The sequence below is a fragment of the Podarcis melisellensis genome (assembly GCF_964234715.1).
Source record: "Podarcis melisellensis genome assembly, chromosome: 7".
In the NCBI taxonomy this organism is placed as follows: Eukaryota; Metazoa; Chordata; class Lepidosauria; order Squamata; family Lacertidae; genus Podarcis; species Podarcis melisellensis.
The window spans coordinates 45,649,364-45,668,799 of record NC_138539.1 but is presented as its reverse complement, the minus strand read 5'-3'; the positions used below and the strand labels follow the sequence as shown (position 1 = coordinate 45,668,799).

Below are 19,436 nucleotides of genomic sequence, written 5' to 3'. Positions count from 1 at the left end.
CGTACACTATATTATATGCCAGTGGCTGTCATATACTAATATAAAATTCTGACTTTGTTTTTTATATGCATACACAGACGATTTTGCAGAAGAAGAGGAGGTTCAGTCCTTTGGCTATAAGAGGTTTGGTAAGTTAAATCCTCACATTTTCATAGTGTTTACCAGTAAATGGAGAAGAAAAACATCTTCAGACATAGCACAAAAGTGTTGTGAATGTTTACGACTAGCATGTAATTCAAACTTTAAAAGGAGGAGACAATATATTTGACTTGAGGTTGAAAGTGTTGGAATGTGTTTGGAGAAGATGTGTTAGTTGTATAAAGTTTACTTATTATAGGGAACTGTTTTCATCAGTTGCTTATTTATGTCATTGTTTTTGCCAATCATTGTAATTCAGAAGGAATAGTTCTTTACTAGCAACTGAGAGCCATGCCATCTTGATACTATGACTTAAGTCACTTCCTGACATTGGTCTTAATAGTGACAGTAGCAACAAGAGAAGGCATGAAACACAAAGTGCATTATAAAAGTATTGCTTCCTGTTGTGAGTCTGAAGTACCATCACTGTTCAGGTACAACAATAGCCTTCCCACCTCTGTGCATCTCCTGCTAGCCCATGTGGACTAACGCTGAGCAGAATGGGGAATTTCCTCCTTCCCCTCTACCCATGTGGTTTGTGAGTACTTGATACCCTTACCTATTACTTTAAAGACCATTTACATTGCAGCAGTTGATGATAATGAATTAACTTATTAATCATCTTATGTCTATGTATCTCGCAAATTGATTTACAGATTATTATAAAAACAACTAAAATGGTTTTTAAGATAGTACAGAAACAGCTGAAAATATAACCACATAAGCTTTGTGTAAGCGAGTCAGAATGAATGCTCAATAAACAAGACTGGAGGAGCCTTGAGTTTTAAACTGGAAGCCTTTCCATTGACTTCCAGCATGGTGGCTTTGTAGTGTATGAAAATGTAATGTCCTGTGAATAATTTAAAAATACTTCTCCGCAATACAACAAAGTAATAATTAAGCATTGCAGCTGAGAGGCATTTTCAAGATCTATTATGTGACAGAACAGGTACAAATACCTTAAGTTTTCTTTTGTCCCCCATGAATTGACCCACTTTAAACTATAGTAAATCTCTTCTGATGATTTCAGAAGTATCATATTACTAATGAGAGAGGCAGTAGAGTGGGAAGCTTTTATAGTGTTGGCAGCAGGAAGGAATTTAACAGACTGAACTAAAACAAGGAGAGGGTAAAGGCATTTTTACCTTATCCCCCCTCTCCTCAAATACACTTCAGGGACGCCTCCTCACTCTAGGATTCTGTGTTCCTTAGAGGTGGAAGGCAATCTTATATTTGGAAGAAAGCCCTTTTAGAATAGTCTAAACAGTGAATTTTCCCTCCCTCAACAAACATGCAATCCCACATCCTCTGTCCGTGGGATCACTAACTTATTGAGTTCACTTGAAATGCCAGATTATGCTACCATTCCCTGCAATAGGCAAAACCATAGTCTCGCTGAATTGAGCCAAAAGAGTATTAAATAACAACCAGTGTGGACTCTGGCCTTCTTTGAAAGTGCTTGGAGAAATATGAGCTTGTAGTGTGTGCTGTGTGTGTGTGTGTTTATTTAAACAGTGGAGGAAAGTCACAAGGTTAGGAGAAGTTCTTTGTCTAAATTTTCATCTTCTTCTGCATTTAAATTAGCTTAGAAAGTAGATGACTGAGGGACATGTTGAATTCACGAATCGGAAGGAAAATAAAATAAAATAAAAGTTACTCATTCATGGCATCTGTACAAGTTCAGTGCCATCCAAAGCTTAAGACAATGAAAAGAATCTAAGCAGCTTCCTTAAAACATAGAGATTGTATGAACATATGTGTCAGTAACTCCTATCTGTGAAAATTTGTTGAAGTACAATCTCCTTTTTGCCAGTGCCACATACCTCTGACTTCAAGAGGACGAGACCACAACATGAGTGATTGATTTTCCTGGCATGCCCCTGCTTATAAAAACTCCCCATGACATCTGGTTGACCTCTGTCAGCAGATGCAAGAATGCTGAGTTAACTGGACCACTGACCTGACCCAACCTGGTGATTTTTATGCTCTTAGGAATAGCTCCTCAGTGACAGAATGGGGTGTTCATCCATTCCAGGGATACTATGGCGTGCAAAGGAATCGCCAAGAGTGACCGGTTTGCTGATTCAGATGTTCATTATTCTATTCTGCCGTGTTAACACGATATAAATGACAAAGCACCTTTTCTTATCACTCTTAGTTAGACATCAGTCAGGGAATAGCTTCTTTGAAGGCAACTGCTCCAGATAACGAACCAGAGATTTATGTATATTCTGGGAAGCTGCCACCAGAACGAACCCCTTCCTAAACCAGGAACTTTTTGTTGTAAAACACCCAGTGAACAAATTGTGGAAGATGACTTGTCAGAGATAGAATTATACATGTACTTCCAATAATTCCCTTTGCTATTTATTTATGTATTATAAGGGAACATTGGTTTTGATGAGACATAATTGCTTTGCATTTTAAATCTAGAATTACACCTATCATGATGGTGATGATAATGATACCATTTTCCTGGTTGTTCCAAATTGTTCTTTGAGGGGGTTCCAGTGCAGATGCATCATCATCATTATCCCATTTCCCACTGAGAGTTCCCATATATTTTCACCCATTGCAAAGATGTCCCTATAGCAAAAAGCTACCACCACCGTACCATTTTGTTACCATGAATTTGGGGGGGGGGGATCTAGAAAGTTGAAAAAACTATTTTAAAAAATGTTTTGATGGCTGTTCTTTGCTTCACAACTGTATGGAATCATGCAAGAAGCTGCAGTAATTTTTTGTTCTTGAATACTCATTGTTTGCTATGCAGATCTGATTTTGGGATTCCCTCTGTTTTGAGAAAATATTTTCCTACACCCTCCTTAAGTTGCTGTCATTTGGTGAGTTAGCAGCAGTTTCATGACAAAAAGCAAATATTGGGAGGAAAGTGAAAGAATTTGACTCAGTTCTTGTCATGAAATGATGGAATGGTGTCTGAACTATGAGTAAGGGAGAGAGAGAGAGAGAGAGAGAGAGAGAGAGAGAGAAAGACTGTCTTCTTCAGAAGTAGAATGAAGCAACAGATAAGGGTAACATCCTTCCATTCAGTGTTGATCTCTGAAGCAAAGCAGATCCGAAAGAAATGTAGTGGCAACTTGACACAGCTATATGTGTGTTGGGATGCCAGTGTAAATATGGGGGAAAGCAGTTCAGTTTACAAGAAGCAGAATGCCTGATGTGTTAAAAAGGGTAGAATGTTGATGTATGGAAATTCAAAATAGGGTCCGCTACAATCATTGCATGCCCAACTGCAGAGTCCCGCCCATCCCGGTGCGCCTGTATTGAAATGGGGTAAATGAATGGATGAAACAGCTGTCCAGGATTTAAAATGGCAGAATTGTCAGCAGCATTAGCAGACAACAGCTAACTCCTTGGAGGGTGTCTATAAAAATCAGCACCCATTTATTATCTGGTGAATCATTATGGGATAATCCAGGGTGGGGTATGCTCTTCATAGCATCCTCTAAATTGCTGTCATAGTGATGATTCAGTTACAGATAGGTAGCCGTGTTGGTCTGCCATAGTCAAAACAAAAAAAATTCCTTCCAGTAGCACCTTAATGACCAACTAAGTTAGTTCTTGGTATGAGCTTTCGTGTGCATGCACACTTCTTCAGAAGGATTTTTTTTTTATAGTGATGATTGTCTTCATAATGGTCAAAACTTAATGGAGAGCTCTCAATCATTATTAAGTGCATTGCATTCCCGTTGTTTCCTTTACAGAACTTTGCGGCTTTATGACCTTTGCCAGGGGTGGGGATGAAGATGAGTTCAGAATCAAGTGCATAATTCTCATGGTCATGAAGAAGAATGGGGCAGCTGTGTGTACCATGCACTGTTTTCCAACCAGTGGTTCTTGACCCCATGGGTGTCACAGGATGGGTTGAAAAGAAATTAAAACGATGTACTAAACCAAAGTTTATATTTACACACATATATTTTAATATAGGAGTACAACATTCTTTTTCAGTCCTTCAAGAAGATACGTGTGTGCGTTTGGCATCATATCTATCTATATCTATCTATCTATCATCTATCTATCTATCTATCATCTATCTATCTATCTATCATCTATCTATCTATCATCTATCTATCTTTCATCTATATCAGATAGCCGGTTTTGTTGCTTTGTTTTTATTGCGGTCATCACTGAATTGCAAAGATATGGTGCTGCAGGTGGGATGCAGCTTCTTTTATAAGTTTGTTTCCAAGTGTAACAAACATACAGTATACCTTAAATAGTTACAGTATTTTTTTAGCTTTGCCTTTGGGTTAATATATAGTATCTGCAGTGCTACACACAAATACGTTACCTCTACTCCATTCACAAAGAATGTTAAAATTACACATAATCAATTAAATTACTTTTTTAAAAGTGTGATTAAACTTGCCACCTTATTTTGAAGAAATAGCTACCTTGAGGGACCCAATCTGGATTCATTGCAATTTTCTGCTGAAAATCTCTTTCTTTAGCTTATACCCCACCCCCACCCCACAAGGCAAACAGCATCTTTGGGTACAAATAACAGCCTGGAGTGGTGGTCACAAATTATCTGGGTGGTGGTCACAAACTATTTTTCACTGCAAAGAGGATCACTAGTCTAAAAAAGTTGAAGGACTCTGATATTGTGTGGGGTACACACACACACACACACACACACACACACACACACTAGTACTGTAGATTTGCTATGATTCTGCTGACCTTAAATCACAGTCCTAAGGCATGTTACCATAGTATAGACCAAGTTTCCCCAACCTGGTGCTCTCCAGATGTTTTGGACTAAAATTCCCAACTGCTGATGTAGAAGATAGGGGAAGGTAGGGGAAAGCTGCTATAGAAAGTGCAGAAGTAAATTACTGAAAATTCTTCATGCTTGGCTGCCTGTGGCAGAGCTCAAGGAACCCCATATTGCTTTTCTTTCAGCACAGTGAAACTGTAACCAAGCCTTTATCCAAAGTGCAGAGATCCTAAATGCTAGCCAAGAAACAGCAGGAATAGTAATTTTATTTAGTCTTGCCTCTTTTGAAAATGTCATTTGCCCTTTTGCAATGAGCTATCCAAACAAGGAAACAAAACTTTCTCTTGCTTGTTTTGAGCCCATGTGGCTTTCTAGATGAATGCTTAAGCATGTAATGAAAGATATAAGAAATGGGAGACTTTGGTAAAGAAAATATGGAAGAGTGTTGAGCAATAGCTTCTATTTTATTTTCCATTTTCCATACATAGATTGATGCCAATGATTCTACCAGAAAACTTTAGTGTTGGGGATGGGCAGTGAAGCTGAATTTGTTCAGTGAATTATTGGAACTTCCAGAACAATTCATTATTTGGACTTGTCTACGTGAGGTGTTATTAATGTCTCGTTTAAACATGAAAAAGCAGATTATTATTTTTCCATTCTCTATCTAAGGTGTTGTCTAATGTTGTCACACATACAAATGCTTTTTTTTTGCCTGATAGGGCTGCCAGGTGTTTGAAGAACAGTTTTCATGGAAAAGAGTGTGATGGTTTGGAAATGCCTGCCACCAGCCTGATAGCGAGTTCAGTAGTGTTCTTCTGTCAGAGTAAGATTCCTGTGGGTATAATTTTAAATCAGAGCTTGAGGGTTCCCCTGAATTGCTAGAAAGCAAACTAATTTGGGGGAAAGGGGGAAATCAGAGTTAAGCACAATATATCTTCAGTCAAACGGCATGACTTTGGAGGCAGCCACCAGCTGCTTCTTTGGCTGTCTTCTAGGGTTAAAGTTGTCCCTATTCTGAATGAGGCAGGCCTGTCTTGGTCACTGCCCAAATGGTCATTATAAATATGTAACTGCAAGTCAAAGTAAGATACAAGCCCTTTGCAAAATTACGCAACACCCATTTAAACGTGTGGCAGCCTGCCTACACAAGCTCAGTAAAACATGTTATGTAACAGATTTTGGCCACTGTGTTTAAAACTCGTGTGTGTTTTTCCAGTGGCACCATTTCTTCTCACTTCTGTAAGAATACACCTTCTCCCCCCCCCCCTTTTTTTAAAAAGTCAGTGATAAAGACTTTAATTTTTTAATATTTTTCTTGCATACACCTGACTATGGAACAGTCCAAGTAGATACGATTTTAGTGTGTTACTTGTATGTGCTTTCATATATTCATAAGTTATGAGTGAGACATTTGTTCATACACCTGAATGATTCTCCTCCCCCAATTTTAAAGTCCTCCACTGTAGGGATCAGAAGCACTGACACAGCACACCCACAGTGCAATCCAATCCATGTCTGCTCAGAGGGATGTCCATTGAACTGAGTGACACTGAGCTCAGCCATTGTTTATTTTACATCATGGTTTAGTCAAGAATGTGCCTGCTGTCTCCAGGCCACACACACACACACACACACACACACACACACACACACACCAGTCCAGCTTATCCCTGTGAGCAGCGCAAACAAGCCATAGTATGGTTTGTTATGTTGTGCAAACCTTAATAATAATAATAATAATAAATAATAAATTTTATTTATATCCCGCCCTCCCCAGCCGAAGCCAGGCTCAGGGCGGCTAACAACAATAAAATAGTGCAACATTCTAAAAACATTTCATGTTCAGGATCACTAGTCTAAAAAAGTTGAAAAACTCTGATATTGTGTGGGGTACACACACACACACACACACACACAGTAGTACTGTATTATAATTAATTAAAGTACTGTAATTAAAGTACTGTATTATAATTATAATTAATTTATAACAAACATCAAGCCAGAAATAGGCCCAGATTTGTCCTTGGCTTATGGCTCATAGTTTGTTTGAAACAAACTACAGTCCGAGATCACACGACACGACAAGCTATACTATGGCTTGCTTATGCCATGCACGGCACCTGCAGAGGTAGGAAACATGTTCACAGTTAAGACATAAAATGAGCACAGCTACTTCTGGATAAGTAGGAATAGAATTGTAGTCTTAGGTTGCATGTAAAATGTAGTTTTTCTCAATCAGAAATCATTCATGCTCATCTTCAGCATGCGACTTTCTAGATTGATTCTAGATCTTATTGTCCACAAAGGCTGGGTGTGGTTACTTGATTCCCATTTGAAAACACTCACCTTAATTACGTAACCCACACCTTCTCCTCCCTGCACATGATCCAGCTAAATAAGGAAGGAAGTAGTGATTACATTCTTAGTATATGCCCACCCACAGTGTTATTGGGACTGCCTACATTTGTTTTCATCTGTTTTCAAATGGGCACACTGCACAGTAATGCAGAATCAATTTGCAATGAGCTTTTATTTTCTGAATGAAACCCGTCTCTCAATAAGTGCTTTTCAGGGGCAAAATACTATGTGTGAACTATATGGGGGGAAAGCAAATACTCAGTCACCATTGATTCTGGAATAATACATTGTGTGTACCGAGTCTTCATTCCTAAAATCCAGCCTGTCTTGATGTAATCTACTCCTTAAAGAATCCTAATAACGATCAGTCTCCCTCTCACACAGACATGTGGTTGAGAGAATCTTCTATGATACATAGTGCCTTTGTTAAAGAGTCTGCATCCTCTCTATGGCCATCTAATCTTGTTTTGTTGTTTACTCTTAAATGTATATAAATCCACAGAAATGCATCCTATTTCAGCTTTCTTCATACATACAAATAGACTAAACCTTTATTTAGCTGGGCTTCTCTCTTAATTAAAGCAAGCAAGCAAGCAAACAAACAAACATTGAGAACTGTCAGTGATCAACAGGTGGATATGGAGAAGAGTGGCAGATTGTACTAGTTTCTCCTAGGTCAATAGGGAATTGGGAAGCTCTGTCTTCTGCTTTCCTTATGTGCCTAACATTTGAAAAGTACAGTATCCTAAAAGCATGTTGTTGCTATTATTTCTGTGCCACCCTTTCTCTCCATTAGTAATGTAGCACAGTGTACAGTAGCACCTCGGGTTACGTTACCCGAGGGTAACATAAAGTTTAGGTTGCGAAACCGGCCAACCCGGAAATGTTTCACCACATGCGCAGAAGCGGTCTACCGCCACGCGCATGTGTATAACAGTGATCCTCAGGTTGCGAAAACCTCGGGATCTAGCTGGACCTCTGGAACAGATCCCATTTGCAACCGGAGGTACCACTGTACAATACCATCAGTTAGCCCAAAGCGCTTATGGTCAACTCCCATAAAAACTCCCTGAGAAAGAAGCTAACTTAAAACTACAGTCTATATTACAACTGATGGGAGCATCTACCTTCCAAAAGTCCTGGTGAACTTGTACAAATGTCTTTCACTGACACCTGAAGGCTACTAGTGTGGAGATTCCTCCCCAGGGAAGAGATTCCATAACCGGGGTGCTGCTACCAAGAAGGACCTGTCTTGTGTAATCACCCTGGGCCATCACCATTGGCAGCAACACAAGCAGAGCCTCTCCACTGAATGCAGGGTATGGGCCAGAACATACTGGGGGAGGCAATTTTTTAAATACTTGAGCCCATAGAAATTCAGGGTTTTGTACATCAGTACCAACACCTTGAATTGGGCCCAGTAGCTCACAGTCAGCCAATGCAGTGCTTTAAGGATGCTATTAAATACATAGTCAAAATCCACTGAAAAGTCCCCCTGGCATACCTCACGGAAATAAATGAGAAATGAATAAGGACCTTTCCATGCTTTTATTCAATTCTTTTCATTTAAGCAGTGGATTATGGCTTTTATGATTTCTGAACAGAGCTCCATAACTTGTTGGTGAATTCTTCATAACACAATTGGCCTTGGATGACAGTAAAGTAAAGTTTCTTGTATCTTTAAATGAAAAGAAGGCAATTTCAGATTGTACAGATGCAATTATAATGGAAAATACTACTAATAAACACATGTTTTAAAAAAATCTCTGTAGTGGGTGAAGTAGGAATATTTATCTAGCCCTCTAACCAGCATCTGGTTCATACTCAAAGACCATGCTGTAATATTGGCAAAAAACCAGAGGTCATCCTTTACCAATGGAAATTGCTGCAACAAAAATGATATCATATTTCTTTAGTACTCCTTTTGCCATAGCAACAGCATTATATTGCATTAAGTCAAATGGAATTTTATTCCAAAACATACAAATAAGTTGGATTACTGCTTCCTATATTTTTAGTTTAAAAGCAGAATTTTCTCCTTGGTTTCTGTAACAGGTCTGTTTTTTTAAAAAAATATTTCATATCTTGTGGAAAGCACGAAGAAATATTTGTATTCATGATTTGAATAGGTGGGTTTCCAAACATCAGTCCAGTAAATCTGCAGATATTTCAAACAAACAAACTCATGTCCCAGTTGGGAAAGAATCTGACAGCATAATGTCATAAGGATCAAGCTAATTGGCCTTTTCATTTTAAAGAGAACTTCATGATACTTGGCTCAGTCAGTTTCATCACATGTTCCTAGTCTGGCACTCCAGTATTGTGCAGCTGGTAGCACAGGAAATATCATGGGGGAAAGACAGCAACATGTCCCCTAGAATAACTCTCTGCCACCCACTGTAGCTGCCCATTATACTGGATTATCTCTAAGCACCCTAATGTGATTTGTGCTTTGTGGACGAGGTTGACATAAACACATGATCGGTCTTGGATGTATGTTGTCCAAAGTGTTATCTCTACCACATAGCTATATTTGTGGGAGTGCTAGCAATTAAAATATGCTTTGCTATCTTGGAGGGCATCATACTGGAAATACTAGGTAAAGGTAAAGGGACCCCTGACAGCTAAGTCCAGACACGAACAACTCTGGGGTTGTGGCGCTCATCTTGCTTTACAGGCCGAGGGAGCCGGCGTTTGTCAGCAGACAGTTTTTCCGGGTCATGTGGCCAGTATGACTAAGCCACCTCTGACACAACGGAACACTGACACCAGAGCAGCGCACGGAAACGCCAGTTACCTTCCCACCGGAGCAGTACCTATTAATCTACTTGCACTTTGATGTGCTTTCAAACTGCTAGGTTGGCAGGAGCTGGGACCGAGCAACGGGAGCTCACCCCATCGCAGGGATTCGAACGGCTGACCTTTTGATCAGCTAGCCCAAGGCTCAGTGGTTTAGACCACAGCGCCACCCACATCCCACTGGAAATACTAGCAGGTGCCAATTTAGTATTAAAATGTCATCCAAAGATAATTGTGCAGCATGTCTGCTTCAGTGATCTAAGACTGTGATAACACAGCTAAATCAGCATGCACAGATTCTGGGCTCTGCTGTATCAACCCCACTTTTTGACTACCTTAGGCATAGGGTAGACCAGTCATCTGACCACATCTGCCTGTGGCAAATCACAGCCATGACACACTGAAGTATGTGTATAAACAGGTCTTCAGTTTAGCAAAATTCCAGGTTATTGGGGAGGTCTCCTCATCACTCAGAAACTAAAAACTTGAGACAGTCTGCTTCCTTACTTATTAGTAAGTAGTAGTGCTTTAACAGACGAGTAGAGCCTACTCCTAAATTATTGTACCACAGTGGAAATCCTGTGTGGAATGCAAATTGTGTATGCAAATTGTTTGATGGAATCTGATGTTTATATAACTTGGTTAAAATTATATATAGCAATATACTCTTAGAACTGTAGAGTTAATCTAGTACATAAAAGGCGACCTGTTTCCTGTCTGCTAGGATGCATTTATCTCAGTCACCAGTAGTTAAACAGTCCAGCCTCCAGTTTTTGTTGGCACCAGGTTTAATAAAACCGAATGAAGACAGCTATATTTTTCGGTCCTGTGTTTGATGTGTGTAGTGCTGAGAACAGCAAAAATGGAGAACAAAGTGCAACAGAGCAGGCACAACAGTTGTTGTAGAAACATTTGTGGTTGCTGAAGGCATCTGATGCTTCAAAATTTAAAAATCCCCTATTGTGGAATGATGAAAAACAATTTGTTGTTGAGCAAAATATAAACTGAGTTTTTCATTATAGCAGCATACCTCTTCCCGTTGTTTTGGACACATTTCCTCAAAATACATATTTCTAATACTCATTCATAGAAAGAAATATTAAAAACTTCAACTGCTCCAACTGGCATGTATTAAAGTTCTCTCTTTGCTCTGACTTGAATTGTTTTGGTTTATATACTGTACTTAACTTCATCAGATTCGAATATGTGATACAGACATATTTCAAGACAAGGTTAAAAACATCTGCAGTTTAGAAACAGGGTCCCTAGGGAGGGTGTTAAATCCAGAGAGTGCTGATCTGTTTCCTGTCTTTGTTATGATTTCTCCACTGTAACTGAATATCCCTCTGAGCTACAGCAAATGAGAGTTATCCTAGTACGGCTGTGTCAGCAGTCCAAGAATTGCTGGCATTACCTCCCCCTTTCACGTATTCCTAGCTAACTTCCAGAATCCCAAAGCAGATTTTTATTCATTTACATTTTAAACTGTTCTATCAGAGGTTGCTTTGAATGAAATGGACACTTGCCTCATGCTCTCATCCTCTGTATGTTAAAAGAACAAATGTAAGTCTTAGCCCAGAGATACCTATGTACACAGAAACATAGAATTGTAGAATTGGAAGGGACTAGTCTAGTCTAACCCTCTTTTTTCCCCACCATGGGGCACGAACCCATGATCCTGAGATTAAGAGTTTCATGCTCTACCTACTGAGCAAACTGACCAAAACTACACAAGAATGAAACAGAAAACATTGCTCAGTTTAAGACACATTGCATGTTATGTCCAATTAAACAAAGACAACCTAGTCCTGGTCAGGTATACGCAAGTAAAGAGCTTTCCAAATTTTCAGGTTGGTGAAACACTTTTTGGACATGCATCATTTTGCGACACAGTAATTCAGTTTTACTAGCAAATCAGAGGTTAAGCTCACCCTTTCCAGCCCCAAGAGGAGCACGGGGAGCATTCGTGCGACACACCTACACACTGCAGCTGACACACTAATGTGTCGCGGCACACAGTTTGGAAAGCTCTGCCTTAGTACATTTAGTGAACAAGAGGACTGCAGTTGTGCTCGACTCAGAATTCAGCAAGGTCACAGGACATCCTTATAGGAATCTCAAGGGGGAAAGAAACCTGCCAGAAGGTGTGTAGTCAATGGCTGAAAAAACCCATGCAAGGCATAGCAGTAAATGGGTCAACAACATAACAGAAAGAACTGTCCATCACGGTTCTGCAGACGTCAGTGTTGCGGCCAGTGCTCTTCACTATGTACAACCAGAGTTCATTACATTAAAAGTATTATGTCCCAAGAGTTAGGATTTAATATTATTAGGTTACACAGCACTGGTAATATATTGTTTGGACTGTGCTGAATGATACATGTCAAACAACATGGAAAAGATTCAGAAATGTACATAAATGATAAAAAAATCTAAATGAAAGACCCTGCAAGGACAGGTAGAAAGAACTGGATTTGTTCACTATATGTGGAAAAGAGTATGAGAGGAGGATCATACAGTACAGTTAAAAAAAGGTTAGCTTTAGGTCAAGCTGCAGAAGAAACTTGTAATTTTATTTCTAGGAAGTTTTCAAGAAAAGGTTGGGTATGGATGCTTTACTACAGGACTTACTGCTTCCCATTCACTGCCTTCCACCATACAATTTAATGATTGAGATTAGAACGGATTTGTTTAAGATGTTCTGGAGTCTTAGGCAAAGAAAATTAAATAGCTGTAAAAATATTGTAATATGATTGTGGAATTGGTTTGGGTGATATCTTTGGGTCCCAACAAAGCCTTCATATTTGAAGACTGAAGTAGAAAGGACTACTGTTGGACAGGCCTGTAAGCACCTTCCATTTTCATGTCTTAAAAGTTGGAGACGAACAGGTGTGTTACCATAAAGACAGCTGGATGGTGGTGCTTTTTCAAGAGGGGATAGGCCTTTCCCATCCCATCACCTGGCTGGAGGTCACATCACCTAGTATGCAGGAGAACAATAAACCAAAGAGCTAGTCTTTGGTCTTTAGCTGAAGCTGGGAACTACTATCGCTTCTTGGCTTTTGGCTAAGATCAAGTGTAGTGTAGAAGCTGAAGCTGGGAGCCGGAAATGAGACGTAAAGGCTTGTCTTCCTCTATGATGAATCCAAAGCAAAAAACCTAATGCAAAAGCAAGATCTGTGGAGTGTTAGTGCCTTGAGCCTTTCCATCTTATGCTCAGATCATATATACAGTGGTACCTTGGGTTAAGAACTTAATTCGTTCTGGAGGTCTGTTCTTAACCTGAAACTGTTCTTAACCTGAGGTACCACTTTAGCTAATGGGGCCTCCCGCTGCTGCCACGCTGCCGCCGCGCGATTTCTGTTCTCATCCTGAAGCAAAGTTCTTAACCTGAAGCACTATTTCTGGGTTAGCGGAGTCTGTAACCTGAAGCATCTGTAACCCAAGGTACCACTGTACATGTAAATAAAACAATATATCCTAAAGACATCACTAATTACAAAATTATTGATGGTAGCACCTAGCAAACTCATAGTAGGAACTATAGATTTTGGCTGTGTGGTACTACTAGAACAAAACTGAGATGTTTATAGCTCATCCTTTCGTCTTGTAGCTGATGGTTTCCCCTGGTTGTTTACTTTTACAAACTTAAGTGATAATTTACTTTAAGACTGGCTTTGCAGTGATCCTTTCCTAAATCCTTTGTTGGGTGCTGGAAGATTATACCTTCCCTACTGGGTTAATTTTGTTTGTTTGTTTTCATTCTTCCTTGGTAGAGAGATGGACATCTGGCAGCTCTTTGATGCTTTCTGTAATGATCTACGTGTTCTCAGGCTGCTTAAGCTGCCAGGGCTGACCGCCACTGAAAGACAGCACAGCTAGTCAGCATATTTCTTGGTCTTGGAAATACACTGCTTGGAAAGTCTGGAACTCTCATTGCTTTGCCTTGAACTAAGCAGTGAAGACTAGCCAATAGATTTCCAGTAAACTGTACATAGATTTAACACAGGGGAAGTATTTGAACCGTGCCCTCTGTGAGACTTCTGCACAAAATTAGAATGGTGCCAGAAAAGACAGCAGTTCTAGGAGTGACATGTAATTTATATGCCCACTCTTCAGGGTAGGCAAAATATATATTAAAAAAAATGAACTTAACAGACTTCAGTCCATTAATTTCAATGGATCTGTCCTGAGTGTTAACTTAGTTGGATACAGCCTACTGTACATACATTTTGTGCAGGAAATGCAAGATTTTCCTTGGTTTGTACTACTGTTTCTTGCATTTCAGTGCAACAAATAACAAATTCCGTACCATCAATTTTCCAGAAATACTTGTGTGCAGAGGTGGACTTAATACACTATGTGAATAATGCATTTACTCATCCTTGCTCACATCTGTAGTTTCCAACAATACTGAATACCTGAGGAACAATTATATGTTAATGTAAACAGCATCGTTGTTGTTGTTGTTTTAAAAAATGTATCTTGTGTTGCAAACAAGTTTATTATTGTTGTTTTTGTATCTTTTATTTTGAAAATAGAGGTAGGTAGGTAGAAGGTAGGTAGGAGGAAGGGAAGGAGGGAGGTTGACCTGAGGGGAAGAAGAGCCTGCTTTTATGTAATTGTCTTCTCCATCTTCACAGTGAATGCACCTGCCCGCTGCAGTGTGGAAGTATTTATCCCTTACAAAATCATTTTATGAATGTGGACCTGATATGGAAAGGCAGTTTATATGCAGGTCTGTTTCTATTCCTGTGGGTTATCCTTACTAGATCAGGGTATATCTTTGATGCAGACAGGCTTCCTTACAAACACACACACACACACACACACACACACACCTTTTTGGATAGTCACTAACTAAAAAAAAGTATTTTGACAACTTTTCTGGATGTGGTATGGATGCAATAGCTACAGCACTGATTTTTTTACTTTAATGGTCTGGGTCCTAGTCTTGTTCATATGCTGTAAACCAGGGGTGGAGAGGCTTCTTCAGCTTAAGGGCTGTATTCTCTTCTGAGGAACCTTCCAGGGGCCACATGCCAGTCAGTGGAGAGTGGGGGTCAGGGGCAAAAATGGGTGGAGCAGCGAATGCAAATTCCACATCTGTACAGAAGGCTAGTTTCTACACACATTCATACACACACCCTTACAATTCAGACAAGGAAGAGACATTTTCAGATTTCCAGAACACATTTCAACCAGGCAAAAAAACTCAGGGGTGGGTGGGGGTCTTGTAGCCGGGCCAGTGAGGATGTGGCCTAGGAAGAGAGAGTGTGGCCAAGAGAGATTTCCAAGGGCCAAATAAAGAAGCCTGGAGGCCACATCAACATCATGAAAATCCAAGTCTTCACATTAAGAATAGTACATTCATGGTAGTTCCATAGAAATAGCTAATTTGCTTAGTTTCTGTCTTTCCCATATTGATCTGAATAAAGCACAGTTTAAAAGAGTGAAGTAACTTCTTCATACTTGGCACCTTCACTGCTGTTTTTACTTCCAAAAGGAAGAAAATAGGGCAAGGGGTTACTCTTTTGATTTATTAAATTCAGCAAATCTGTGTTATATAGCTTAGAAGCTTGTTAGTTTGCTAGAACAATTTCCTGGTTGTTTCCATAAGAAATATTTCTGGCTCACATTCTTTAAACAAGCTGATTGTTTTGTACAAGTCCAAATTCACATGCCTTTCTAAGTCCTAGTTCAATGAGTCAAGACAATAGGAAGTGCTAGTTTCCTATTACTGTAATTGAATGGAATCAGCGCTCTGTACAGATTTGGATTTGAGAAGCAGTCAGACAGATCTCCCATTATTTCCTCTGCAAATATAGGAGCTAATAGTGCAATCAAATGCATATATAATATGAAATAAGTCCCGCTGAATTAAATGGAGTTTACTCCCAATCTCAGGTAAGTGAATATAGCTTTGCTGATTGTGTTGTGTAATACATATAATTTTCTAGTGTGTGCATTTAAATAAGCATATACATTAATGCCAGGAGAATGATGGACAGCTGTACTGCACATGTGGTAATGATAACTGGGTGATAGATTGCCACCTCACCTGCATATGGCATAGAAAGCGCTGCCCCTCCTCTGGGGATACTTGTAACATTCCAAGCTCATGAGTAGCTTCAGGCTGCTGCCAATTTTGTGAAAACTTAACTGGAGGAAAAAAAACCTCTTCTCTCAATACATAGATTTGTTCCCTGATATAGTACTGAATTCAAGTCAAAACAAAATGAAGAATCCATATGTAAGAAGAAGATGGGTGTTGCCTGTGCTATTTTTCTAGAAAAACAGGTGCCAGAACTCACCATGAACGCCTCTCTTGTTCTCTTATAATGGCAATGGCGCACACCTGAGAGGTGCCAGAACTGAATTCCGGTGAGTTCCAGCTGAAAAAAGCCCTGGGTATTGCCTGAAATGCCCTGGGTATTAGCTTGAAAGTTAGAATGTAAGGATCACATTTCTGTCTCTGGCATTGCTGGTTCCATCAGCACTAGCATGGAAGATGAACTAACTGGTTGTTGAAAGTATCGTTATATTCACATGTAAGCAGGTTTTTGAGTTGATGTTTCTTTCAGTGTTTCTGCTTCATTGCTTCATTTTGGCATAAAATCAGAATATGAATAACCAACCTTTGAAGGATGAGGTTCCTGAGGCAAATGAACCTGCCAGGGTTATCTATTCATGGAAAACAAAGCATGCAATTCGGTTTTGATCGGTTGATTTCCTTAATGCCCCCTTTCAAGCACAGCAACTGCACAGCAATGGAAATTATGTAAGATTGTCAACTCCCATTTTACATTTTTAAAATTCAGTGGAAGAGGCCTTGTGGAACATCCCTATCTCACTGAGTTTCTGTGAAAGGGGGGCATTCTGGAAGTGGGGCAGGACACAGCAGTGGGATTTGGATTGGATTTGATATCCCACTGTTCACTCCCCTTCAGGAGTCTCAAAGCGGCTAACATTCTCCTTTCCCTTCCTCCCCCACAACAAACACTCTGTGAGGTGAGTGGGGCTGAGAGACTTCAGAGAAGTGTGCCTGGCCCAAGGTCACCCAGCAGCTGCATGTGGAGGAGTGGAGACACGAACCTGGTTCCCCAGATTACGAGACTACCGCTGCTAACCACTAGACTGGCGTGGGGAGATGAACGAGGCTGTACTTTCCTATTTTGTCTCAGGGATGGAGGAGATGTTATCCATATTGCCAGTACAGTGGTACCTCAGGTTACATACACTTCAGGTTACTGACACTTCAGGTTACAGACTCTGCTAACCCAGAAATAGTACCTCGGGTTAAGAACTTTGCTTCAGGATGAGAACAGAAATTGCGTGGCGGCGGTGCAGCAGCGGGAGGCCCCATTAGCTAAAGTGGTGCTTCAGGTTAAGAACAGTTTCAGGTTAATAATGGACCTCTGGAATGAATTAAGTACTTAACCCGAGCTACCACTGTATTGAAATACTGTATGTGGAGGGAGGAATGTGCCACCTCGTCCTTTGCCTCAAGCAGCAAAATGATTTTGGCCAGCCCTGAGTGTTATGCATACTGATCTTCTATTCTTGCACACTAACCTGTTTATAGCACAAAAATGCAGTTTTTCTTAATCCATAATTGTATATGCTTGACCTTAGAATGCTGCTTTCAATCTAGATTTATTGTAGATCCTACTATTCACAAGGGCGGGTGTGGCTACCCAATACCTGTTTGAGAAACTTCCCCTTTATTAGGTTATCCACAACTTTTCCAGGTAAACGAAGAAGGTAGTGGTGACTCTGATCTTGGTACATACACACCCACAAATGTAATAAACTCCCCATTGCCAGGACTACTTACATTTGTTTTCAAAAGACACACTTCAGGGTAATGCAGAATTAATCTACAATGAGCTTTTATTTTCAGAATGGAACCGGTTTATTAAGAAGAGCTTTTCAGCTTCATATTTTTAATTTTTTTTCAATAGTTCTAGATTCTATGTAGAAAACAAAGTACTCCGTCTCCATTGATCCTAGAACAAAATGTTGTGTGTAAGCAGCCTATGACACCTGGAAGCATTCCACATAACATTCTAAGCAAGGAAGTTTATTGAAATTCCCAGCAATGTTAGGTGTGCGATAACTTAATTTCCAATTAGGTTTTTGACCTTGCTCAGTAGGTCATGCACAGCTGGGTACAACATGTAACTGTTTCCCTTTTAGCTTAAGAGGCTGCATTGATCCATGTCCTCTTGGCTGGCTAAGAATCAGGAGGTTTTGGTAGAAAGCATTTTGCACCAGATTGGCATGTAATTATGATTTGTTTTTACTGAATTTGACAAATAACTGTGCAGCCAGTTATGCTAAACCTGTTTCTGGATATGTATCACTTCAGATTGCTGGTCACATTACTGAAGGCTCCTACATACAAATTTCCTATGTTCAGCCCATTTCCAAGAAATGCTAGCATTTGTGTGGAGGGAATTTTTTGTACGGAGGAACATTGACTCAAGTGAGTCTGAAGTGGTTCAGTTCAGATACAGTTCAGAGAGCCAGAGATTTTAGGCCGATTCATACAATTTAGTCTCTTCATCTAAAGGTAATATTGCATTTGATGTGTGCTATTTCAAGAGCAGGGATGTGAATGTGGGGTATGGATTTTAGATATAAATGTATGTGCTGAAGCAGCAGCAGTTTCTGGCTGAGGTTTTTTATTTTGTTTTTATGCCCTTTCTCTCTTACCCCTTTCTTCTCCTTTAAGTGGTCCTGTTCTGTATACATTGGTGATATAAGACTATTTTGCAAAAATATGATAAGTATTTTTCTTTTCAATTAAAATAAAATAGAAGTTTGCTGGTGAGGAGGAGGATAATATTAATATGCATACATCCTTGGCATCAGCCACTTGTAGTTAAAACATAACCTATGAATTACAAGTTTCCCTTTTGCTCCTTAACAAAGCAATTTGTTAATGAAAACACCTGTTTATAAAATAGGGAAGGGAGCACTGTGGAGACAAGTTACAGAAAATGAAATCTTAAATTGTGCACAGAGCTACAAAAATGAACGACGGACACTTGAAAATGTGCATGGGCCTGTCCTGCAGTTGTTGTGGCTGCAGTTACCCATGAGCACAATCTACCAAAAACACTACTGCTGTGCATCAATTTCCCATTAATATTGGTGAGATTTGTGCAGGAGTTTTGTTTAGTTGCACAGCAGCTCAAGTTGGTTGGTTACTTTTCTTTCTTTTTTTGGGGGGGGGCTTTTAACATGTATCCTTTCCCTGTTAACATAAACTTTCTCATTTTTATTCCATCCTGCTTTGCGAAAAACCAAATTTTCTGTTCCAGATGACCTGGGTTTAATTAAATACAATCCCAACAATGTCTTGTCAGTGCTTAGCAACAAAACACAT

At 39.7% G+C, this 19,436-nt stretch overlaps 1 protein-coding gene across 2 annotated transcripts in view; it reads left to right on the top strand.

The window, feature by feature from the left end:
* Window positions 1-19,436, top strand: part of COLEC12 (collectin subfamily member 12) — a 73,257-nt gene that overhangs the window by 14,847 nt on the left and 38,974 nt on the right. For both annotated transcript variants that reach the window (XR_014170127.1, XM_081918075.1), the window contains exon 2: window positions 78-128. Coding sequence is in view for 1 of the 2 variants with exons in the window: in XM_081918075.1 (XP_081774201.1) it covers window positions 78-128 (51 nt within the window). In the remaining variant the exon portion in view is untranslated. The remainder of the gene's footprint in view (window positions 1-77; window positions 129-19,436) is intronic.